Below are 26,559 nucleotides of genomic sequence, written 5' to 3' on the forward strand. Positions count from 1 at the left end.
GGATATTTGAATGATTATCTAAATAGCAGAAGATGTTTATACTGTTATGTAATATGCATACATACACAGATACATGCACACAAAGTCTTACAGTAAAATCCATGGAATTATTAATGTAAACTGAAATTCTATCCATATGAAAGCAAGGAGAGAAGCCTACAGCTCAAAAAATAAAAGATAATGCTTCATATTTCTTTCTACCAGATTTCAAACTCTTTAACACTAACCTTCCTCCCTTGATCCTAAGAGATTTTTACTCAGGCTTATATTAGATATCCCTTTATTAGAAATTATCTCATGAAACTACAAGTAAAACCCTGAATAATTCAAAATTCAGCTAAAGAAGATATTGGTCAATACATATTAATAGTGATAGAAAGAAACTAAAAATCTAGTTTTAACTACTGTCATTAGGATGATTATCCAAAAGTGATGTCTAATGGACACAAACAATTTCTCATTCTGTAGGAGAAGAACATGATAGCCATGAGGTGTGTTATGTAGGGAATACCCAGGACTCCTGATAAATGAGAAATCACAAAACAAATGTGGTCAGGACAGTTAATAAACAAATTACAATGGTAGCCACACACTATTATATCCACGGAATATAAATAGTGTGCTTACACTGAAAAGGTTAGTGTCGATTGTTATTAGTGATCAGCCAAGGATGACAGAAGAGACCATTTAGCTGCTGGGAAAATAAAATGTGCTGGTGGGGCAAAGGGGAAGTTAGTCTGATTGATTTATCTTTCACCTCGATAAGGCAGGTGAAGGAGGGGCAGATCTTCCAGTCATTAATGAAGGCATCGACCTCATGAGGTTTGTATCAGGACGTTCAGTGGATCTGGAGCGGGTGGTGGTCCGCTCTAGGAGAGGCCGCTGTTCTGTTGATCTGGATCTGTGATATGGCTGTCTATCTGCTGCTTCACAATCCCTGAAACGTTAGTCAAAAAGCAGCTCAGTTGATCTTTAGTGCCTTTCTGCTATTTTGTTATGATGCATCAAACTGATTTTGAAAAAGGTAATTGTTTAAGATTATTGAGTATGGAAAAAAAAGTTCACTTCCCCAACATATGCTGCGTTAATTCTCACTAAACTCCGTAAGAATTCCTAAGGAACCAACATCTGCCTTTAATAGCAATTCCCAGTGAAGATAATAGGATTTGCTCTGTTATAATCAAAACAAAATTATCTGTTTTCCAAAATGAATTCCCTAAATGGAACATGTGAAATATGTGAAGTATTCTATTCAGAAAGAATTCAATGACTTCCCAACATTTGTAAAAGAGTAAAGAAAACCATAAAGGCACTAATTCTCAAGCTGCTAAGGCTGTTTATGCTAATAAACAGTATACCAAGTAAAATTTAAAAAGGCTTTCAGCACAATTGTAGTATACTGATACATCTGAACGTTCAAATGACTGAATCCAAATGTTATGAGAAAACAGTGCAACTTTGCAGTCTGTAGCCATATTCAAACATAGTCCACAAGAAAAATCATTCTTCAGGAAACGGGTACACCAACCATTCTACATCGTTTATCTCATCACACTTTAACAATGCCAACCAATGCAATTCAGAATGAGCATTAATTGACTGAAATAATAACAGTCTGAAACAATGTGATTTCTTTGATGAGAAATAAATCCAACATCAAAATTTAAGCCTTCTTTAAAGAAGTATACTTAAGCAAGCTATCAGCACTAATTTTTGTATCCCTGGAGTCTAGCATAATGCTTTTACATCCAACATGCAATTTGTAAATGTTTCCTAAGATCACCCCACGATCTGCAGAATAGCCCCCAAAACAGTAGTTTTGATTCTAGAACTCCAAAGTATACCTCAAAAAAACTATTACCTCCCCATATAGTTGTAACAACAGTACTGGAAATGCTTATATATTATAAACACCAAAGAAAGCTTTAGTATCCCTCAAGACTAATGTACTAATGACTTCCACTTTACCTACAAATTCTCTCGATCTTATTTTTGATAATGAAAACTGCAAGTGCTTAAAGAAAAATAATATAAAGGACACAATTTTCCAAATGTAATTCATTACATGGCATACAATTTTGGACCAGCAGATATTAGATTAGGCTTCCCTGACAGCTCAATTGGTAAAGAATCTGCCTGCAATGCAGGAGACCCCAGTTTGATTCCTGGGTTGGGAAGATCTGCTGGAGAAGGGATAGGCTACCCACTCCAGTATTCTTGGGCTTCCCTTGTGGTTCAGCTGGTAAAGAATCCACCTGCAATGCAGGAGACCCAGGTTCAATCCCTGGGTTGGGAAGATCTCCTGGAGAAGGGAAAGGTTACCCACTCCAGTATTCTGGCCTGGAGAATTCCATGGACTATATAGTCCATAGGGTCGCAAAGAGTCGGACATGACTGAGCAACTTTCACTTAGATATTTAGACTTATGACTTTAGGAACTGAATAATAGATTTACTCTATAACATATTTTGTGATTATCTTACACTTTATATTCATATGGTAACATGAAGGCAAAAGATTTTTAAACTAGTTTTATGTTCATGTACTATAATATGATTGATTTCTTAAGATAAGTTTAGTATTTTTATATGTATATCCAAATATGTCAAAAAAGCTGTGTAAATACATACACAATATTCAATTACTTATCAAAGAGAGAAATGAAAAGGCAATTTGACAGGGTAAGAAATCATAATTCTATTTTTTCTTCCTGAAAGACTATTTTAGAGAGAACACTTCTCTTTAGAAATAAAAATGCTCAATGTCTATCAAATGTTGTTAGTATACATATCTTTGTATATCTTCAACACAATATATTTATATACTGCATGCGTGCTAATCCGCTTCAGTCATGTCCGACTCTTTGTGACCCTTGGACTGTAGCCTGCCAGGCTTCTCTGTCCATGGGATTCTCCAGGCAAGAGTACTGGAGTGGGTTGCCATGCCCTCCGCTAGGGGACCTTCCTGATCCAGGGATCGAACTCATGGTTCTATGCCTTCTGCACTGGCAGGTGGGTTCTTTACCACTAGTGCCACCTTGGAAGCCTAAATATATATTAATATGTATCTTAGATTCCTTAAACCTAGTTTTGAAAATACCAATCTTTACATTATTTTCATATTTCTTATTATCTGAAAATAACAATAATTTATTTCATTAAATAACATGTATTATGCAAAATCTAATTTATTCTGATTTCATTAGGCAATTTTTCCAAGTGGAAACTGAAATATTAGAATATACAATTTCACATCTTTGACACTATATTTTAATGATTGAAATATATAATTGTGAGTGAAATCTAGAGAATTATTTCAAATGTGTTGCTACATTCCATGTCCTTAAAAGAATACTATTATCTTTAAAATATTAATAAAGAAGTCACTCTTTAGGAAATATGCCTTAAAAAAAACTCTTTAGTAAAAAGTTGTATGAAGCTATAATCAGTGTTTTAAATTTTGCTTATATTTTTCTCACCATATTCATCAAAAGTATGAATTATGATTTCCATAAAAAATAAAAATGTTTAATAAGTGAAACATGAAAAGAACCATGGTAGAAGTTAGAAATGTATTGACATGCTCCACCACAATTAAGAAAGGGGAAAATCATCATATTTTAAACTTTGATAACACAGTAGAAGGTCAAGATAGACTTCTATTTCCACAAATGGCTAAAAATATGTCTTACTAGGTGAGAACTAAGATTATTGCTGAGAAAACTGAAAGCAGCAATGGTTAAGTCTCATATATAATACCCACTCTCATGGTAGGTTTTCTAAGGGATTGAGATATAAAACTCGACAGATCAGATCAGATCAGTCGCTCAGTCGTGTCCGACTCTTTGCGGCCCCATGAATCGCAGCACGCTAGGCCTCCCTGTCCATCACCAACTCCCAAAGTTCACTCAGACTCACGTCCATCGAGTCAGCGATGCCATCCAGCCATCTCATCCTCTGTCGTCCCCTTCTCCTCCTACCCCCAACCCCTCCCAGCATCAGAGTCTTCTCCAATGAGTCAACTCTTCGCATGAGGTGGCCAAAGTACTGGAGCTTCAGCTTTAGCATCATTTCTTCCAAAGAAATCCCAGGGCTGATCTCCTTCAGAATGGACTGGTTGGATCTCCTTGCAGTCCAAGGGTCTCTCAAGAGTCTTCTCCAACACCACAGTTCAAAAGCATCAATTCTTCGGCGCTCAGCCTTCTTCACAGTCCAACTCTCACATCCATACATGACCACTAGAAAAACCATAGCCTTGACTAGATGAACCTTTGTTGGCAAGGTAATGTCTCTGCTTTTGAATATGCTATCTAGGTTGGTCATAACTTTCCCTTCAAGGAGTAAGCGTCTTTTAATTTCATGGCTGCAGTCACCATCTGCAGTGATTTAGGAGCCCAGAAAAATAAAGTCTGACACTGTTTCCACTGTTTCCCCATCTATTTCCCATGAAGTGGTGGGACCAGATGCCATGATCTTCGTTTTCTGAATGTTGAGCTTTAAGCCACTTTCACTTTCATCAAGAGGCTTTTGAGTTCCTCTTCACTTTCTGCCATAAGGGTGGTGTCATCTGCATATCTGAGGTTATTGATATTTCTCCCAGTAATCTTGATTCCAGTTTGTGTTTCTTCCAGTCCAGCGTTTCTCATGATGTACTCTGTGTATAAGTTAAATAAGCAGGGTGACAATATACAGCCTTGACAAACTCCTTTTCCTATTTGGAACCAGTCTGTTGTTCCATGTCCAGTTCTAACTGTTGCTTCCTGACCTGCATACAAATTTCTCAAGAGGCAGATCAGGTGGTCTGGTATTCCCATTTCTTTCAGAATTTTCCACAGTTGATTGTGATCCACACAGTCAAAGGCTTTGGCATAGTCAATAAAGCAGAAATAGATGTTTTTCTGGAACTCTCTTGCTTTTTCTATAATCCAGCGGATGTTGGCAATTTGATCTCTGATTCCTCTGCCTTTTCTAAAACCAGCTTGAACATCAGGAAGTTCACGGGTCACATATTGCTGAAGCCTGGCTTGGAGAATTTTGAGCATTACTTTACTAGCATGTGAGGTGAGTGCAATAGTGAGTTTTCATTTTATGGTGAAAGTGAAAGTGAAGTCACTCAGTCATGTCCGACTCTTTGCGACTCCACGGAATGCAGCCCACCAGGCTCCTCTGTCCACAGGATTCTCTAGGCAACAGTACCAGAGTGGGTTGCCATTTCCTTCTCCAGAGGATCTTCCTGACTCAGGGATCAAACCCAGGTCTCCTGCATTGTAGGTAGATGATTTACCATCATGTTGAATGACCATTTGCAAGGCATAAAGTATTTTAGTGCCTACCTGGGTTTCTGAATTTGGGGTCTGTATTTCAATATAAATAGTTTCCTTTGTAACCCTACCTATTTATTTTACTTTCTGCATTTCAAAATATTATTTGAAAAAGGGTAGACACAGATTTTACAAGATTGCCCGAAAGCAAGCCATATAAAACACCAGGAAACTCTCACCTGTAAATTTAAATTTTTGTTAGGTTAATAATTTGATTATCTTATAAAAGTGATTTAATATCTGTCATAACTCTATTTTTAGTTTACATTTTCTGGTATATATGCTTAAAATAGTTTAGAGTTTCTTAGAGTTTCTATGTGCCATTTACCTGGATAGATATGGATATAGTTCTGCTTATTTAGTGACTACTATTCTAAACTGCAAGCATTTGCACAGGATCCTCCACAGCTGAAGCTAATTCATGTTGACTGACAGTATTGTAACAAGACCTTGTATTGTATCAAGTCAGCTTTAAAATCATTTAATAGTATGTGCAGATTTTGATTTCTAAGGGGAAAATAATTTTATAATTATCTAGCAAAGTTGTCCATTTTCAATCATTTTCCCACTCATATAGTTGCTCTTAAAATTTTTTTTAAATTTTCAAGTATTTGGCACAGCTGTCTACTTATTTCACCATCCCTGTCACTTATTTCTCCGTCTCCAAGTACATGGAGTTATGCAGTGTCACAGAGAAGCATAGGCCAGTGAGCATTTTCTTTCATTTATATTCAACCATTGCAATAATGCAATTCCAGATCAACATAAACTCGATGTAGACTATCTCTTAAGTATGATAAAAAAAAATACCAAGATTACTAAAACAATGAAAAACAAACTGCACAATGCTTCAAAGTATTGTTCAGATATCAATGAAAATTGTCCTAGGACATAACTCAGGCCTTAGAATCTATGTTAAATCAGACAGATTTATTTTATATTTATATTGTAAAGATGTGGTAAGTAAATGTAATAGGGTTTCTTTCTCATAGGCTTACACAAAGTAAAGCTATTCAGGAATTATTTTTCTTCTTTATAAGGAAATAATTTCCTTGTAAGGTCGAAATCCTAATATTAAAAAAAAAAATTTGGAGATATCTCCGAAGGACAAAAAGTATAATCTCAGATTTGGAGCAAGACATGACTTTCATAAATCTGTATTACATAATATAGCAAGCTGATTAACAGCAGCAGCATTATACTTTTCATTAAACACCTTCAATGTGTAGAGATTTTCTAAGCATTAACTACATAATTGAAGGAAGAAACAAGCACATTGTAGAATTTAAAAATGAGATATAGGGTAATTAATATGTTACATGCTGTATAATATATCAAGTAATTTAAAGCAATTATATAATTAAACTCTATAATTTTCTGGTACATCATATTGTGCGATGTATAAGTTTAACCTTTTAAAACCCAGTTTATATATTTTAGCATTGCTCCCAGAGTTAAGAGAATTGGAAGACCCAAAATACCATGGTAATAAATGAATATTTCTGAATATTTGTATCATGTGTATAAATAGAAATATTTTATTATTTTGGTGGAAGATAGATTAATTTTCCTTGGACATGATAGATTTTTTATATCAGAACATTTCTGTTCAATTAAACATTAAATATGTATGTTAGTTAAAAGTAGATGAGGTTATAAAAAATAACAGTAATATCTAGAGTCAGCCAACTTAATAACAATCTAACATGTAAAAATGGTAATAATACACATATTGATGGGGAAAAAAACAAGACACTTTAATGTAGAAAAACATGTTACTATTACTCATAAACTTATTTTTATCATAAAAATAAAATGGTCCTTTATCTACAGAAGTATTATCATAAAACAGTCATTATTGTAAATAGCAAGAAGAAAAGATTATCACAATTTTCTTAAGAAAACTAGGGACAAATACAATACTGAACAATAAAGATATATTAGTAAACATGCACACGCAAAAACATATAAAATATAAATGTTTGAGGATGTTTTGAGTATTTAAATAAGTATTCATAGTTATAATTCTCACTGTCACTTAATTTTTACTTTAAAAAACAACAGAAACAAAACCACAAACAAGCAAGGTTATTTACTCAGGAACAATTAAACACACAGTGAATTAATACATCTTTAAAATATGTATTTTTAAAGTCTTGAGAGATTATCACATTCCATCTACAATATTCTTATTGTACTAAATAATTTTATTTTCAGTGGATGGTGAAGTATTAAAAGTGTTTTGTCAACTGTAAGAAATTCAAGCTATTTTGTCAAGGTATTAGCCCTATGGTTTCCTTTCCTAGGTCCTCAAAGAGTCCATAAAATAACAAACTTTTTAAAGATGCATAATGGTCATCTGAGTTAAATTCACCCATTCCAGTCCATTTTAGTTCACTGATTCCTAAAATGTTGATGTTCACTCTTGCCATCTCCCATTTGATTACTTCCAATTCGCTTTGATTCATGGACCTATCATTCCATGTTCCTAAGCAATATTGTTTTTTATAGCATTGGACTTTACTTCCATCACCGGTCACATCCACAACTGGGTGCTGTTTTTGCTTTGGCTCCATCTCTTCTTTCTTTCTGGAGTTATTTCTCCACTGATTTCCAGTAGCATACTGGGCACCTACTGACCTGGGGAGTTCATCTTTCAGTGTCCTATATTTTTCAGTTTTCATATTGTTCATGGGGTTTTCAAAGCAAGAATACTGAAGTGGTTTACCATTCCTTTCTCCAGTGGCCATGTTTTGTCAGAACTCTCCATGACCTGTCCGTCTTGGGTGGCCCTACATGGCATGGCTCATAGCTTCACTGAGTTAGACAAGGCTGTGGTCCACGTGATAAGATTGGTTAGTTTTCTGTGATTGTGGTTTTCAGTCTGTTTGCCCTCTGATGGAGAAGGATAAGAGGCTTATAGAAGCTTCCTGATGGCAGAGACTGACTGAGGGGGAAAGTGGGTCTTGAAAGTTGGACTATAAAGAAAGCTGAGCGCTGAAGAATTGATGCTTTTGAACTGTGGTGTTGGAGAAGACTCCCTTGGACTGCAAGGATATCCAATCAGTCCATCCTAAAGGAAATCAGTCCTGAATTCATTGGAAGGACTGACGCTAAAGCTGAAACTCCAATACTTTGACCACCTGATATGAAGAACTGACTCATTTGAAAAGATCCTGATGTTGGGAAAGATTGAAGGCGGGAGGAGAAGGGGACGGCAGAGGATCAGACGGTTGGATGGCATCACCGACTCAATGGACAGGAGCTTGAATAGGCTCCAGGAGTTGGTGATGGACGGGAGGCCTGGTGTGCTGCAGTCCATGGGGGTCACAAGGAGTCAGACACGAGGTGTGCTGCAGTCCACAGGGGTCACAAAGAGTCGGACACAACTGAGCAACTGAACTGAACTAAAGTTGTATCTCTGAAGAACCAAATTATGAATTGATATTGTTTGATAGGAGTAAATGTGATAAGGCATAGTCCTTACTCGAGAATATCTGAGTGTCGTGTTCAACAGATTCATAGGTCAGCTTTGAACAATTCACTAGCATTCCTTTTGTTTTGCTAGTTTTACATGGATAGTGGAAGTTCCTCATATACACTGGTGCTTGCTGCCCTTCACTGCTACTTCATAATGTTAGTTCAAATCACATAGAATAGTGATTAGAAGACTGATTCATCCCCTCCCAAATACACAGACACACACACAGAACAAGAGGTGTGCACATTTTCAAGCATAATCCTCTTTGTCAGTCATGATATGATGTCTAACAGTCAAAAAAAAAAAATTACTGGAGACACCAACAAGCAAGAAAAACAAGGCCCACTGTCAAGAAACAAAGCCATCAACAGAGTCAAACTCAGATATCCACAGATGTTGGGACTATCAGGCAGGGAATTTAAAATATTGAATGACTGGTGTGTTAAAGACTATCTTAGAAAAGATGGAGAATATCTCTTGCATGAAAAGCTAGAGAAATATCAGCAGATAGATGAAGACTGTAAGAAATCAAATGGTAGACCTGTGGTGAAGAAGGATGTGATGTGCTGTGGGGTCCTGGGCCTGGCAGACCGTGGGCAGTTGGAGGTGACTTTGGAGTAGCACTTGAAGGGCACAGTGAAGGATCCATCCATTGATGGAGTCCTGCTCACAGATTCACAAAGATTTAACCTGGCTTGCTGTGAGACCTAGTCAGATAAGCAGCCTAGCCCAGCAAGCAGCTAAGCTCACCTCTGACCCCACTGGTATTCCTGTGGTGTGTCTAGAATCAGACAATGGGAGTATCATTATCCAGAAAACATCAGCATCACAATGCTGTTGCACAAAATGACCTCCTGATATTTTGTATCAATCAGTTCTCCAGCAGCCTATCATAGGACTACAGACTGCCTTTGTTAATTATCTTAAAGAGTTTTTAAAGTTCAGTAGTTAGGCCTTTCATTTAATATGCATTGAACATTTTTCTATTAGCTTTAGAGTAAGCACCTTTCAACATTTTATGGGATGACCTATCAAAATATTAATACAAAAAAGATTTTGCTTTGAAGCAACAGGTCTAGATTACTTTGTATATAGAATTTTCTTATGGTCAATAAATCTGGTTGGACAGGAAACACTAATCAAATGGAAATGTCAGAAATTATAGAAATTAGAATATGGCAAAATGTTGGAAAGTTTGAAGTTAGTTTATACAGATCTTAAATGTCTAGTTAAAAGGTTAAGATATGGTTTAATTTTCAATGACTGACCAAAAAGTTCTGAACAAAGGTAATATTTAAGTAATGAATTAAGAAGATGTCTTCAGGGGTAACATATGGAATAAATTAGAGTAGGAAGAAGCTGACTTGTAGAAAAAGGTTGGAAACAGAAGAAGGCATGGATGAGAAAAATAAACCACAATGTACAATATATGGAATTATACAAACATAATTTTAGGGCTAGAAGGAATCTCAGAAATTATTATTTTAAATTCCCTGCCTTATATTCCCAACATCTGTGCATCTCTGAGTTTGACTCTGTTGATTGCTTTGTTTCTTGCTGCTGCTGCTGCTGCTTGACAGTGGGTCAATCTCTCACATTTTTGAAATAAGCAAACTAAAGCTCACAGAAACTTGATAAAAGTCACACAATTTGTAATTTTTTGAGATGGAATTTGAATTGCTCTTTCTTGGTTCTAAAGCCTGTTAACTTCTTTGAAAGCAAGGATAGAGTTTTCCCTACATATAATGCTTGGCAAATTGCCATATGAATTAAGTGAAAGAAATGAATAAAGAAAGAAGCTGACATTCCCAGCTTCTAAAATGAAATGATGATATATTAACAGAAATAGAAGAATTCTTGAGAAGAAGGAGCCTAACTTTAGGTTTGGACCTAAATTTGTGAAGTGTTGCAACGATACTCTTCTATAGATATGTCAGATAAAGAAATCTGATAGTTTGAGAAGTCACTGTATTATATTAATACTCCACTGTTCATTGATTCACTAATTCTTTTAAAGGTATTTATTGTATGCATGTCATGTGTCAGGCATTATACTAGGTATTAGAAGTTCTGGACAAAGTCATAAAGATGACAGAATGTAGGATAACATACGGTCAAGAAGTTGAGAACGTGAGAAGTAGGAATAAAGTGAAGGAAACAGAAGAGCAGTCAAGGGGTAGAACGAGAATCAGGAGAGTTACTGTATTAGACAGGCTAAAAAGATTAATAATGGCAGACACAAGGACATAACAAGGATAAAAGTGTAAAAAGATACAGCAAATGATAACCATGGAAAAAATCATTTAAAACAAACTGCTGGAAATAGATGTCAAACTGTAGAGGGTTAAAGCTTGGTAGCTGATGAAGCGGAGAAGGTGAAGGCACCCCACTCCAGTACTCTTGCCTGGAAAATCCCATGGACGGAGGAGCCTGGTGGGCTGCAGTCCATGGGGTCACGAAGAGTCGGACATGACTGAGAGACTTCCTTTTCACTTTTCACTGTCATGCATTGGAGAAGGAAATGGCAACCCACTCCAGTGTTCTTCCCTGGAGAATCCCAGGGACAGGGGAGCCTGGTGGGCTGCTGTCTATGGGGTCCCACAGAGTCGGACACGACTGAAGCTACTTAGCAGCAGCAGCTGATGAAGAAGCGGGGAAAGCATATGTGAAAATACATAGTCAAGAAACATGACCTAAGTAAGAGAGACAAATCAACCATTCTCTAGGGAGCTTGAAGGTGTGGCAGATTAGAAAGAAGATATACTATTAAGGAGATATCAACATGTCTCTTTAACAACAATTTGAGGAAAAACAAAATGAGTAAAATAAGAAAGACTGAAATGTAAGAGAAATAAGACATAATTAACAGAAGTAAATTTCAGAGAAATTAAGAATAGTTATAGTCAGAAACACAAATAGATTACTTGTAATGTAATAGAAGATCACTTTCCTCTTAGACAGGCTTCTAAGAGGAAAGGAGAAAGTTGGTAACAATGCAAAGAAATTATGGCAAAAAGATGAGGAGGTAGCTCAGGAAATGTGAATTACTTGGATTTGATCAAATTCATTAAGGGTTCTCAGTACTACTTCTCAGGGCATCTACGGGAAAACACTCTGTATTTCACACAAGAATCTCATCCTCCTGTGACTCCACTAGTTTTGTGAGAAAAAAGTGTGAAAGTGTTACTCGTTCAGTCATGTTTGACTCTCTGTGACCCCATGGACTATAGCCCACCAAGCTCCTCTGTTCATGTAATTCTCCAGCCAAAAAAACTGGAGTGGGTAGCCATTCTCTTCTCCAGGGGATCTTCCCAATCTAGGGATTCAACGTGGGTCTCTTGCACTGCAGGCAGATTCTTTACTTTCTGAGTCACCAGGGAAGCCCTTTTTTGAGTTTTGTGAGAATGCTTTCTCTGACTTGGGTCCTCATCATGACCCCAAATACCTTAAGATAAGACCACTCGCTGCCTCTCTCCGAACGTGATGGCATTTCACAGTACTACTCTAGCCCCAGGTCAGACCCTTCCCAGAACCTTACTCCATTCTGGCACCAAAACAACTTAGGATACATTTAGATGTCTCAGGTACATCACTTCTATTTAACCATCTTATTTGTATAATTCTTAGTATCAAGTACAGAGAAAGCCCAGTTGTCCCTTGACAGCTTCTTCTAAATTCTTCATTTCCTCTATTATCTTCCGTACCATTTTAATTTTCTTTATTCTCTTAGCTGTATTTTCAAGAATCTTCATCTATTGTTAACTAACTTCCTTATGTCATCAGCTTTTCTGCAGAATAGTTTCTGCATATCCCTATCTCAAATAGCACTTAGCTCAACCCTGCAGATTCTCCTTCCAGGGTAACTCTCACCTGCAGAAGCTACTTATTCTTTCACATTTCATAGTCCATGGATTCAGGAGAGATTGGATCCCTGGAGACACTCTGGCCAAGTTCTTCCACTGTAATATACATGTCCTTATTTCTATCAAGGATGCCACTTGGCTGTAAGATCCATTATTAACTCAGGTCGCTAATAACTATCAACTTCCTGTCAATATCCCTTAGTCATTGATTATTTGGGGAATTTTTATCAGCCATTTTCTTTAGATAAATTCTATGGTGATTCCAGGAGATTTCAATGTACATGCAGGAAATCGTTCAATAATCTTGAACCATAATTCTTTGAAATGTCAATAAGCCTCACTTTTCCCCTGCATCAGCACTCCTTTCTGGGGAAATACGGTGAATCTTAGAATCCAGTGAAACTAGTCAAACCCTAAAATACTAAACTCTAATATCAAACTGATGACAATCATTAATTATTTCAGGTGTTTTATAATCTCACTTCCACTTTTCTTGATCTCCATTTGACACTTCATCCCATGAACCTACCAATTTCTGTCAGAATATAGTACCTCTTTACTTTTCTTCCTTCCTTACCCATCTTAGACTCTATGATTGATCATCTGAACCATTTCTATAACAACAGATTCCCTTCTATCCCAAATCTTCCAAACAGTCATCAAAACCCTAAAATTGGTTCAATGCCATAATGATTTTTCTATATTTAGGCAACTGGATATTTCTTAAGCAAAGCATGCATTCATACAGGTTCAGTTCAGTTCAGTTCAGTTCAGTCGTGTCCGACTCTTTGCAACCCCATGAATCGCAGCACGCCAGGCCTCCCTGTCTATCACCAGCTCCTGGAGTTTACTCAGACTCACGTCCATCGAGTCAGTGATGCCATCCAGCCATCTCATCCTCCGTCGTCCCCTTCTCCTCCTGCCCCCAATCCCTCCCAGCATCAGAGTCTTTTCCAATGAGTCAACTCTTTGCATGAGGTGGCCAAAGTACTGGAGTTTCAGCTTTAGCATCATTCCTTCCAAAGAACACCCAGGGTTGATCTCCTTTAGAATGGACTGGTTGGATCTCCTTGCCGTCCAAGGGACTCTCAAGAGTCTTCTCCAACACCACAGTTCAAAAGCATCAATTCCTCCGTGCTCAGCTTTCTTCACAGTCCAACTCTCACATCCATACATGACCACAGGAAAAACCATAGCCTTGACTAGATGGACCTTTGTTGGCAAAGTAATGTCTCTGCTTTTCAATATGCTATCTAGGTTGGTCACAACTTTTCTTCCAAGGAGTAAGTGTCTTTTAATTTCATGGCTGCAGTCACCATCTGCAGTGATTTTGGAGCCCCAAAAGATAAAGTCTGACACTGTTTCCACATCTATTTTTCATGAAGTGATGGGACCAGATGCCATGATCTTCGTTTTCTGAATGTTGAGCTTTAAGCCAACTTTTTCACTCTCCTCTTTCACTTTCATCAAGAGGCTTTTCAGTTCCTCTTCACTTTCTGCCATAAGGGTGGTGTCATCTGCATATCTGAGGTGATTGATATTTCTCCCGGCAATCTTGATTCCAGCTTGTGCTTCTTCCAGACCAGCGTTTCTCATGATGTACTCTGTGTATAAGTTAAATAAGCAGGGTGACAATATACAGCCTTGACATACTCCTTTTCCTATTTGGAACCAGTCTGTTGTTCCATGTCCAATTCTAACTGTTGCTTGCTGACCTGCATACAGGTTTCTCAAGAGACAGGTCAGGTGGTCTGGTATTCCCATCTCTTTCAGAATTTTCCACAGTTTATTGTGATCCTAGGCTTTGGCATAGTCAATAAAGCAGAAGTAGATGTTCTCCTGGAACTCTCTTGCTTTTTTGATGATCCACAGATGTTGGCAATTTGATCTCTGGTTCCTCTGCCTTTTTTAAAACCAGCTTGAACATCTGGAAGTTCACGGTTCACGTATTGCTGAAGCCTGGCTTGGAGAATTTTGAGCATTACTTTACTAGCGTGTGAGATGAGTGCAATTGTGGGGTAGTCTGAGCATTAGCACTTTGCAAATTCATAGTTTCTAACATCTGCTGTGGTGGTATCATTAACAATTTTTCTACTTATATTTAATCAGTTCCCATCAGTTTTTATACAATGAATATTAAAACGTTCTCATTTTCAATTAAACATCATATTCAACCTTCGGGAATTTGTCTCAAAAATAACCATATAATCTCAATTATAGCAGCAACAAAATTGAGGTTATCAAATATAATTACCTTCAATTAACACCCTTTAAAAATTTACTTAGTTCCAACTCTGTCATCTATTTCCCTCCTGTCTCAATGGTAAATAAGAACTTTTTATATTTAGAAACTCCATCTGTGTGGTTAGCCCCACACACTGCTCTAAGACTTTTCTTCTAGTCATCCTTTCTTTTTCCCTTTTTCAACCTATTCTTTTTTCCCCAAAGGATTTTTTCCTCCAAGCCTATAACATAAGATGTATTTCTTACTCTGAAAGAAAGAAACCTAGTCTGACATCATATGCCCCTACCCAATATTTCTCCACACTCCTTTGATGTATTTATTATCTTCCAATCACATGATGTATTTATTATCCCCCAATCATGCCTCAGGCCCTGCAATCTGCTTTTCTCCTCTCATCATCTTTCCAAAATCGCCTGAGTTGGAATCATCAATGACTTCTTCCTTGACAAATCTAATGGTATTTTTCATATACCTTTACTTTCATTTATTTTTACTGTTGATATTATCTCTTCCTTCTTCAAATTATTTTTTTAAGCTCTGTTCTTCTTACTTTTCTATTCTTCCATCACTATGTCCTTCAGAAGCTTCTCTTTCTCTGTCTGTCAATTTTCCATGGCAGAGGAAAACTCCTGGGCCTTCATTTGATGGGTAGTATCTCTGGCTGATTTCACTTTCATTTTTGTAGCTACTTTCCACGAGTAGTAAATTTACTCCTAAATGATTATACATAGCCTAAACTTGTTTAAGCTTTAAAATTATTTAATTTACTTCTTGCTAGAAGCTTCCCCCACCCTTCTCAATAATTCTAAAACCGAACTTGTCTCTCAACTAAACTGATTCCTCTCCGAACAATTCCCCCATCTGTGTTAAGGTACCACATGCACCCAGTTACTCAGCCAATAAAACTGGAATGTTTCTTGACTCTTGGCTTCCCCTCAACATCCAAATCTGATTATTTACCAGGTAATATTGAATTTAATTGATTGGCTCTCATCATTTATCTCTCCAGCCACTACCTTACTTAGTTCAGACCCTCAAAGAGCTTTTGTTGTCCTGCTGCTGCTGCTGCTGCTGCTAAGTCGCTTCAGTCGTGTCCGACTCTGTGCGACCCCATAGATGGCAGCCCACCAGGCTCCCCCGTCCCTGGGATTCTCCAGGCAAGAACACTGGAGTGGGTTGCCATTTCCTAGACCAAGGCAAATACCTCAGTATGTGTTTTTCTTTTTCATACACTTTTCTCTCATCAAGCATCCCCATAGTCTCTAGAGTGAATAAATGTACTACAGCCATCCTGAAATTAAACTCTTCAAAGCGCTTCTATCACAGTCTTAGATTTAAGTCCCTTAACAGAGGATACAAGATTATCCATAATCAGGACTATCTTTATCATTACAGATTCATCCCTTGCTATTCCCTGCCTTGTAGTGAATGCTCCAACAGCACTAAAACACAGTGTTTATTACTCCAGTAATTTTGCTTATGCATACATGCATGCTAAATTGCTTCAGTCGTGTCCGACCCTTTGCAACTCTATGGACTGTAGCCCGCCAGGCTCCTCTGTCCATGGGATTCTCCAGGCAAGAATACTGGAGTGGGTTTCCATGCCCTCCTCCAGGGGATCTTCCCAACCCAGGGATCGAATCTATGTCTCTTTTGTCTCCTGCACTGGCAGGCAGGTTGGGAAGCCCAACTTTGCTCATACATTTCTTTAAAATTTCACCAAGATCCTACCTTACTCTATCTAAATATTTCTAATTCTTCCTTTAAGATATAGCCCACCTATCATCTCCTCCATCACATCTTTATGCAAAATGCCATGTCCACCATCAATGTTAGTAGTTCCTTAATATGCTATGTAGCTTTGCATGTGTGCATGCTAAATCACTTCAGTCGTGTCTGATTCTGACTCTTTGTGATTCCATGGACCATAGCCCACCAGGTTCTTCTGTCCATGGGAGTCTCTAGGCAAGAATACTGGAGTGCATTGCCATGCCCTCCTCCAGGGAATCTTCCCAGTCCAGGGGTTGAACTTGCATCTCTTACATCTCCTGCATTCGTAGGTGGGTTCTTTACCACTTGCACCACCTGGGAAACCCCATGTATAGCTTTAAGTAAAGATAAATACTTGGGGGGAAAGTAAGATATGAGGATAGATTTTAAAATATAAAAGATATATTTATTGAAATAAAGGATATATCTTAGAGGGATATCAGTAAAAGGTAACATGATATCCATTCCAAATATGTTTGTTTAAATTTTGAATGTGTTTTAAAATATGCAATGATCAAAGATAATTTTGCCCTGGTCAGTGTAACTTGTCCAGAGGAAAAAAGTCTTGATCCCTAATATTAGTTAAATATTTGTTCCCTGAAGTGATATAAAAGAAGTTTAGCAAACATTAAGCTTCTATTCATCTGTTCCAAAGAGACAGCATGCTGCTGCTGCTGCTGCTAAGTCGCTTCAGTCATGTCCAACTCTGTGAGACCCCATAGACGACAGCCCACCAGGCTCCCCCATCCCTGGGATTCTCCAGGCAAGAACACTGGAGTGGGTTGCCATTTCCTTCTCCAATGCGTGAAAGTGAAATCGCTCAGTCGTGTCTGACTCTTTGAGACCCCATGGGCTGCAGCCTACCAGGCTCCTCCGTCCATGGGATTTTCCAGGCAAGAGTACTGGAGTGGGGTGCCATTGCCTTCTCCGAAGAGACAGCATACATAATATCTTATTTTACAAATGTGAAGTAGAGAGGCCAGTGGTTCTGATTCTTCACATATTGAGGATGCCATGTTGAGTTAACTATTATACATTTATTCCATTCAGATAATTCCAGATTTTATATAGCCCAACAGTGGTCCACTTGGAACTATTAACACATATTTATTCACAGAAGGGGAATTCCCAGACCATGACAGTAAATGCCACCTTGAAATATAGACTGGGAAACTGAATGCTTAGAAAGTTGGTGCCAATTTCTTTTTATTCTTTTCACAATCCTCAATAAAGAGGTCACTTTTCCTTTGGATGTTCAGTCATTTTTTTCTTCAGTAGGTAATTAGAGAGAACTTGGATAATTTAGATCAAAACCATTTGTCAAGAGAAAGAGATTACTCCAGACTTGGACTTCGTCAAAAATGTAAAAGAAGAACAATGAAGCAAGGGAACTGAACTGAGGATGTTTCCAAGAAAGGATTCAACCTCCAAATATGTAAGTAAAGTGGAGGCAAATTGGGAAAGGTAAAGGGTGGATAAAAACAGAGTGGATAAAAGAATCAGCGAGTTAAAAGTAACTCAGTGAAAGAATAAGAAAGAACCATGTGTAGTTATTGTCCAAGAGTGAAGCATTTGCAATAACTATAAATGGAAAGTAATCTTTAAAAATTATATAAAAAATTAATTAAAAAAAATTTCACAGGTAGAACAGTTTCAAGTGATGATAATATTCAGAGTATGGCCATGGGAGTGAGTAACTAAAGCAGAACTGAGAGTAAAGCTCACTAACTCCAATTTGAGATACTCCAGGAAGTGAGTGGGTGTTAAATAGATCATCAGGTGAATGCTAACATTGCCAGGAGAAGGAAATGGAAAACTACTCCAGGATTCTTGCCTGAAGAATCCCAAGGACAGAGAAGCCTGGCGGATTACAGTCCATGGGGTTGAGAAGTGTTGGACATGACTGAGTGCACACACACACAACATCATTCAGGTACATGGCAGGAATTATGATAAAGAGGGAGACTAAAGCCACATGCTAAAATCTTCAGTAAATAAAATAGTATAATCAAGAAGTCAACAGATGATATCAACATGTAAGGGAAATGCATGGCTGTATTCAGCTGCAATATGTACAAAGGTACAGGGGTTAAACAAGATGCATTAAACATTATGGTAATAAATAAAGGAGAAGGGATAGCTGACTAGATGAGTTTTTGTATCTTCAATAATCCCCAGAATCTCATAGTGGACTAAAGTGGGAATCAGAAGAACTAAGTAACTCAGAAAGTTAGGAGAGAGAAATCAATGATCAAAGTCACTTAAAAAAAAACAAAAAACAAATGAAGGAAATGTTAAGCTGAAAATTCAATACAGTCTTTACTATTTCTGTGGAATACAATAGGAATGCAATAGGCAAGAAGCCTAGAGGTAGATGAAGGAATATTAACTATATATTCTGGTTCTTGGTATGGGTAGTAGATTCCTAAATGTTTATTTTACTACTATGCTTTGAAACATGCAGACATGCTTTTGTATGAATCAAACTAATAATAATAAAAGATAATATTATTGAAAGCAACTAAAGAACTGCATTCTTACAAAGTCTATCCAATTTTTCCAGAGTAAGTATACACTAGACTCACAAATTTGAATCATTTAAGTGACAACAAATCTTAGAGTAAGTTATTTGATAATTTGTTTTCTGAAACTGATTTTCCTGTGTTTTCCTTTAATATAAACATCAGTGATATTGTGGGCCCTGACCACAAACTAAATTGTGGTACAAAAGACAATTCAGAAATCTCTCTTTCAAAATAGCCCAGCTAGGCTGAGGTTGAGAAAATGAGTAAGAATATGAAATTGATAATCAACCTAGAGCTGTTCAAGGACTGGCTCTATCTATGTCGGTTCACTGAAAGAATAAATAATATGAAGCAATCTACTTATTGATAGCTAAGGAAAACATAGGGCATAAAAAAACTAATGTGATGCATGATTTTAATTTATGTTTACGTGGAAGGATACCAGCATAAGAATTCTATAGTCAATAATATCTCATTCACGCCACCCACCTTAAAAAAGGTCTTACCCAATTATAAGGATAGGTATATAACTATTTTTCACACTTTTGTAAGATAAATGTATAACCATTGCAGCCAAAAAAGAGTTTGAAAGTAATATACAGCAATAAGAAACATGACAAACACTAACAATAAAAAAACAAAAGCTATTTAGTATTGAAGCAAAATAATAGAAAAAGAGACTAAGAAATGTAAAGAAAACATAGCAATAACCACTACCGTATAGTAACCTGAAGGCACTAAATTTCAGATACACATACAGAAAGACATCACAAAACTTGAATTATTAGGAATTTACTGTTGATACTATCTCTTATGTTTCCTTCCATATTTGTCTAAATGAATTCAATCTTAGGTATTTACCCACTAGTTTCAATTATTTTTTCTAAGCTCTTTCATTATCAACTCTCAATTAACTAAACTAATAGGATAAAAGTGGCCACAAAGAACCCAAATCACTCTGAAACTATAGTGAGAGTGAGTACAGCACATTAATTCCCTATCTGTATAGCTGAACCCACAACCACATTATCATTGCTGTTCTTTTCTCTGCCTACAGGACCTCAAAATGTTGTCACTGAACTGGCTCAAATCCCTACAGCTATGTTTAGCCTTGAGAAATTGCAAGCTTTAGAGATCTTCTTTCCCTCCTAGATTTCCTTCTGGGAACAACTAGAGAGGTAATCCTCCTTTCTGTTAAATGCCAGGCAATTTATATTTTTCTTCAATACAAGGAGAATGGTGGGAGAGTAGAAAAGAACAAGGATGTTCTCACAAACCCAGTATTCTCCAGGGATCCAGATTCATCTACTATAACCAATGAGTAGATCACAGAAACCCTTGATAAAGTAACTGTAAACCTGAGTTCAGCCTCATAAACCTCTGTTCAATCTAAGCACTTTTCAAAGGTTGATTTGGAGAAAGGTAGAAGTGGGTTGTTATCAACTAGTGCTGTCTGGATATCTGATTATGAACTCTCCAGAGGAAGATGAGCTGTCAACTGTATTAATCTTTAAAAATATTGTTATTCTACTTTTCCATGTAATGATTCAAAAGTAATTTCTGGTGAATTACATTTTTAGAATCATCACAGAGATGACCCCAGCCCAATACAATTAAATTGTTTATATATGCTTTATTTTCTACTTTTTACAAGGATAATATTTCATCAATAACTACAAACATATATATATATAAAATAGAAGTGAGTTAATATCAATAGACAGGCACATGCAATTCTACAAACAGACTCAATTGTAAGAAAAAAATACCTGCCATCCCTGTGATGATGTTCAACGCTCTGACTGTATCTGGAGCGAGGTAGAGTAAGAAAATGACTGCAAGCATGGCAGAAACAAGAATATAAATGAGACTCAGGAAAGAAATGAAGACGGTATCGTTTAATTTTTAAAAGTGAGATTCAAAAAAGATAAGCAGAGAGCAAGCAAAGCAAATGAAAGTCGTTACTGGAAAGTTTGCTCCTTCTTCCCAATGTCCATTGTAATACGGCAGTGCTAAAGGTTAAAATGGTCTAAATATTCTAAAACAAAACACAACAGAATGTAACGAATTGAGATTTAAACAAATAATATTTAAAAATAAAACCTTATTGATTACCACAAACATCTTCAGCATCATCTATAAAATGTATTATAATATAGATGCTTCCTCATTTTGGGGGAGGAAAGGCAGGGAAAGAAAAATAATAAAATAACCAGAAAGCTTGAGAAGAAAATATTAAAAGAGATAATTTCTAATAGTTATCACACTTAGGGGATTTCATAAGGCAATGATTTCTTTTACAATCATTACTAATTAAAAGTAACTAAAAGAGTTCATAAAATTTCATTTAGTAGGGAACAAACTGAATACTTCATTTGAATATTGCTTTATTTTAATATTACTTTATTTTGAATACTAATTATTTGAAATTAGTTTATTTGAATATTAATTTTATTTTTTAAATGTATTGGATGCTATTCCATTTTCCAGTCACTGTTCATTACATGCTAGTGATTCTGCTGCACTTCATGCCTCATGACTTACTATAAGCCATCAAAGCAGTACATTTTCATTTTTACCCCTCTGTAGCTGATTCTCTTATTTCCATAGCACTAATATAATTAAAAAAAAATTTTAACCTTTCATGTCAAAACACTTAATTTTGGCAGATTATCATTACGCTTCAGTAAAAAATGGAAACTCACCTTGATCTCTCTCAACATCTCTAAAGAGGACATATACATTTGTATCTTCACTTGTCCTATTCTTCTCCAAAAAAGGAAGAAAATTCCTCTACTTGTAATCCTACTTCCCATATGGCCTTGCTTCATTCATTTTTGTCTCATGCCTTCCCTTCCACAATCACATTTAATTCTCAAAATAAAAACTTCAACAACTTTGCCTTCCTCTCTCTTTTTTCATCAAAAAACATCTTTTAGATGTATCTACAATTCTTGCTATCACATTCTCACTTTTCAGTCATGCTTAAAGTTTACTGTAATTTGACTTCTGCCTCTACTATTCTTTTCAAGGTATTCTGTGAGTTTTATCTGTGAAATTCTAAAAAATCCTTTAATTTCTTCTTGATCTTCATTATGCTCCATTTATCTATGGCTTTAGACACTGATTTTCAACCTCTATTTCTTGACACTCCTCTTGGTTTTTGAAACACTATTCTCTCAGGCTATTACAAATTTGTGTGTGAGCTCAGTCCTGTCTGACTCTTTGCTACCCTATGGAGTGTAGCCCGCCAGGCTGCTCTGTCCATGGAAATTTCCAGGCAAGAATACTGGAGTGGGTTGCATTTCGTCTTCCAGGGGATCTTCCCAACCCAGGGATCGAACCCTTGACTCTTGAGTCTCTTCCATCGGCAGGCGGATTCTTTAATAGTGTCTATTAACACTTAACTATGTGCCACATACTCCATTTAAGTTTTGTCTATGTCTCACTACTCATAACAACCCTTCGAGATAGGGTCTCGAATTCCCACAGTCAGAGAAAACTGGTTGTGAGTGCTTGCACACAACTGTAAAGTAAGGAGCACAACTGGCTTTTAAACTCAGGGCTTCCTTTAGCCAAAACACAGGCTCTTAACATGTACACATTGGCCTGGTCTCCTGCCTACTAACTGTTTCCTTATCCATTTCACTTATTGATTCCCTTTCTTTTATTCCTCAGAGGCAGTGGTTTCCCAAGATTTTTCCTTGACTTTCTTCATACTCAAACACATTCTTTCTGGATAATACTATTTGTTTTTATAGTGTAAATTCTCACTTTGGTTTAACCTTGATTTTTCTTTGGGTTTCACATTTCCAGCAGCTTCCTGAGATCTCCACATGGCTGCTTGTGTGTCATGTAAGCATTTCAGAAAAACACATGCTAATTGTGAGATGTGTAAGACATTGGCCAATTTGAACATCTGGAGCTGCAACTGTAAGTAAGACAGCTGGAGAAGTAGCTTTCCAACGTTCTTTTTAAGCAGAAGACCATTTGTTTTTTCATACAAAATTCATGTCAAACCAATATTTAGGAATCCAATAAAATCAGAATGGCACTGTCTACAGAGGGAGGACGAAGCCTAGATCCTGCCCATTTGGCCTCATCCTTACCTCCCAGAGCAGTCCTTCACATATCTTTAGAATCTAGAACCCTATCATTTTAAAGGGCCTCCTAGTAGTTAACTATAATTCTTTAATCCTCTTTGGAATTTAATATAACACTTCAGCTATTTGTTTTCTTATAATCTCAGTTTCAACTGAGAATTTAAATATTTAATAAACCAAGCTATAAAGTCTCAAAATTTAACTTATCCATTTTCCCTATTTTCTACATTCAACTGATTTATAACCATTGCTTATTCTAATCCCTAAATAACTCAGGTTTATCCCTTGTTTTCCTTTTTTACTGCCACTATCAGTTCATTCAGTCGCTCAGTCGTGTCCGACTCTTTGCGACCCCATGAATCGCAGCACACCAGGCCTCCCTGTCCATCACCAACTCCCAGAGTTCACTCAGACTCACATCCATCAAGTCAGTGATGCCATCCAGCCAATTCATCCTCTGTCGTCCTCTTCTCCTCCTGCCCTCAATCCCTCCCAGCATCAGAGTCTTTTCCAATGAGTCAACTCTTCGCATCAGGTGGCCAAAGTACTGGAGTTTCAGCTTTAGCATCAGTCCTTCCAAAGAACACCTAGGGCTGATCTCCTTCAGAATGGACTGGTTGGATCTCCTTGCAGTCCAAGGGACTCTCAGGAGTCTTCTCCAACACCACAGTTCAAAAGCATCAATTCTTCGGTGCTCAGCTTTCTTCACAGTCCAACTCTCACATCCATACATGACCACTGGAAAAACCATAGCCTTGACTAGATGGACCTTTGTTGGCAAAGTAATGTCTCTGCTTTTCAATATGCTATCTAGGTTGGCCATAACTTTTCTTCCAAGCAGTAAGCGTCTTTTAATTTCATGGCTGCAGTCACCATCTGCAGTAATTTTGGAGCCCAAAAAGATAAAGTCTGACACCGTTTCCACTGTTTCCCCATCTATTTCCCATGAAGTGACGGGACCAGATGCCATGATCTTAGTTTTCTGAATGTTGAGCTTTAAGCCAACTTTTTCACTCTCCACTTTCACTTTCATCATTTCTAAGCTACATTCAATCTTCATCTCCTATTACTTCTCTTTTCCCATACCATGACTTTTTATCTAGGTTCAGCAGACTAAGATTGTCTAAATACATTCCATACTTTCCTGACTTTCAGACTAAGTTCATGCTCAACACTCATGCTCCACAGTCTGCCAAGAATGTCCTGTCCATCATCCCTCTCTGTCTCCACTTCATTGCCTTTCAAAATTCTACTAATTTTTAAAGTCCAACTTCTCTTGGAAGCTCTTTCCAATAGATTCAAGCAGGTCCTTTCCTCTCCAATCTGTTCTAATACTATTATGCTTAGGCCTCGTGGTCTTTTACGTTTTATAACTAGTTACTATATTGTATAATTACTTGCTATAATCAATTGGATCACGTGCTTATCTAGACCAGCATAATGCCTACTCTAAATCTTTGTGCAGAACGCCTAACCCACTCAATAAATATATTTTGAGTTGAACTCAAAAGTAAAGCAGAATTATGATCTTTTCATGTGGAACCTACTGTTTAAAGACAGCAGTCATTCATATAATCCCAGAAACACTCTAGAGCTGTAAACAAAAGATTAAAAACCTATGCAGTATAAGAAATAAGGAAAACAGTATCAAAAAGATTTTTCTGGCTTTACAAAGAGTAGAAAGAATACCCAACAGTAGTGATGTTGGGATTTACTGCTTTAAAAAGGAATAGACTGTCTCTGAAAATTACTTAAGGGTAACAAAAATGTGTAAAATTCAAAGCTGTTAAAATTTTCATATTCATAGAGCATATATATATATATATAATCACCCAACTTTTAATATTTTCCTTGAGAAGCTTATAATTAATTTCATTCTGTAAAGCCAAAGAGAACACTATATAGGAATCATCATCATCATGCAACAGTTTGTTTTATTTCCCTTTTTGTGATGGTCAATTTTATGTATCAACTTAACTGGCCAAGGGGTGCTCACCTTAAACATTATTTCTGGGAATGTATGTAAAGGTGTCTCACGATGAGATTCTCATTTGATTCAGTGGAATCAGTACATTGCCCACTCCAGCGTGGGTGGACATCAGGCATGAGCTTGACGTCTCATAGCTCTCTGGCCCTCTGACTGAGATTGATTAATGCACCACCGGCTCACCCGGTTCTCAGGCCTTGTACTCTGACTGAATTATACTACCATTTCACAAGTCTCCAGCATGCAAAAAGCAGACGGTAGACCTTTTCAGGTTGTATAATCATGTGAGCCAATTCCTCATAATAAATCTATCTATCACCTATCTATATATTTATCTATCTATCTATTATCAATCTCTCTCTATCCAGCCTAACAATTCTGTTTCTCTAGAGAACAGTGACTATATGCTTTTCCATAGACATGTTATACCTCTTAACATAATCTGGTCATGATTCCCCTTGGAGTAATAGTATAAAAATGCATCTGTGAATATTACAGAAATTAACTGTACTATTTTAGTAAGTCCCCTAAAATTCACCTAAGATACAGAATCATTTGCTGTATCCACTTAGAGAAATTTAAAAACATTTTATTTATACTTATCCATTAAAGCATGCTTACTTTTCTCCCCAAATTAATGGACAGTATAAAACCTATGCAATAAATAATGTCCTAAATGTAAATAAGGAGTTAAAGTAAGTTATTTTAAATATTGCATTTAATCCAATTTGTTTGAAAATTTTAAAAAATTGAGCAGAACTTTAACTCATTGCAAAAGAATAAAACAGGAAACCAAAACATGACTCAATTTTTTTTTTTTGGTCTAACCCCCTTTACTTCTTTAAAAAAATTACATTTATTTATTTTTAATTGAAGGATAATTGCTCTACAATATTGTGTTGGTTTTTGCCACACTTCAGCATGAATCAACCATAGGTATACCTATGTTCCCTTCCTTTTGAACCTCCCTCCCACCCCTCTAGGTTGTTACAGAACCCCAGTTTGAGTTACCTGAGTCACAGCAAATTTCCATTGGCTATAAATTTTACATATGGTAATGTACGTATTTCCATGTTATGCTCTTCATACATTCCACCCTCTCCTTCCTCCCACCACATCCGTGTCCATAAGTCTGTTCTCTATGTCTGTGTCTCCATTGCTGCTCTGCAAATAGGTTAAACAGTACTGTCTTTCTAGACTCAATATATATGCATTGATATACAGTATTTGTTTTTATCTTTCTGACTTACTTCACTCTGTATAAT

At 36.8% G+C, this 26,559-nt stretch overlaps 1 protein-coding gene and 1 pseudogene across 29 annotated transcripts in view; one reads left to right on the forward strand and one right to left on the reverse strand.

Moving 5' to 3' along the window:
• RIMS2 (regulating synaptic membrane exocytosis 2) overlaps positions 1-26,559 on the reverse strand; it is a 609,863-nt gene that overhangs the window by 201,517 nt on the left and 381,787 nt on the right. For 13 of the 29 annotated variants that reach the window (XM_070802800.1, XM_070802806.1, XM_070802805.1 and 10 more), the window contains one exon: positions 758-937. The exons of 6 other annotated variants lie outside the window; for them this stretch is intronic. In XM_070802800.1, coding sequence (XP_070658901.1) covers positions 758-937 — 180 coding nt within the window. Of the gene's footprint in view, positions 1-757; positions 938-20,973; positions 21,040-26,559 lie in introns of all 29 variants that reach the window. 10 more of the 29 variants (XM_070802803.1, XM_070802799.1, XM_070802821.1 and 7 more) reach the window with 2 other exon arrangements.
• Positions 9,195-9,659, forward strand: LOC139186986 (ragulator complex protein LAMTOR5 pseudogene; annotated as a pseudogene).

This window comes from Bos indicus, chromosome 14, assembly GCF_029378745.1.
Source record: "Bos indicus isolate NIAB-ARS_2022 breed Sahiwal x Tharparkar chromosome 14, NIAB-ARS_B.indTharparkar_mat_pri_1.0, whole genome shotgun sequence".
In the NCBI taxonomy this organism is placed as follows: Eukaryota; Metazoa; Chordata; class Mammalia; order Artiodactyla; family Bovidae; genus Bos; species Bos indicus.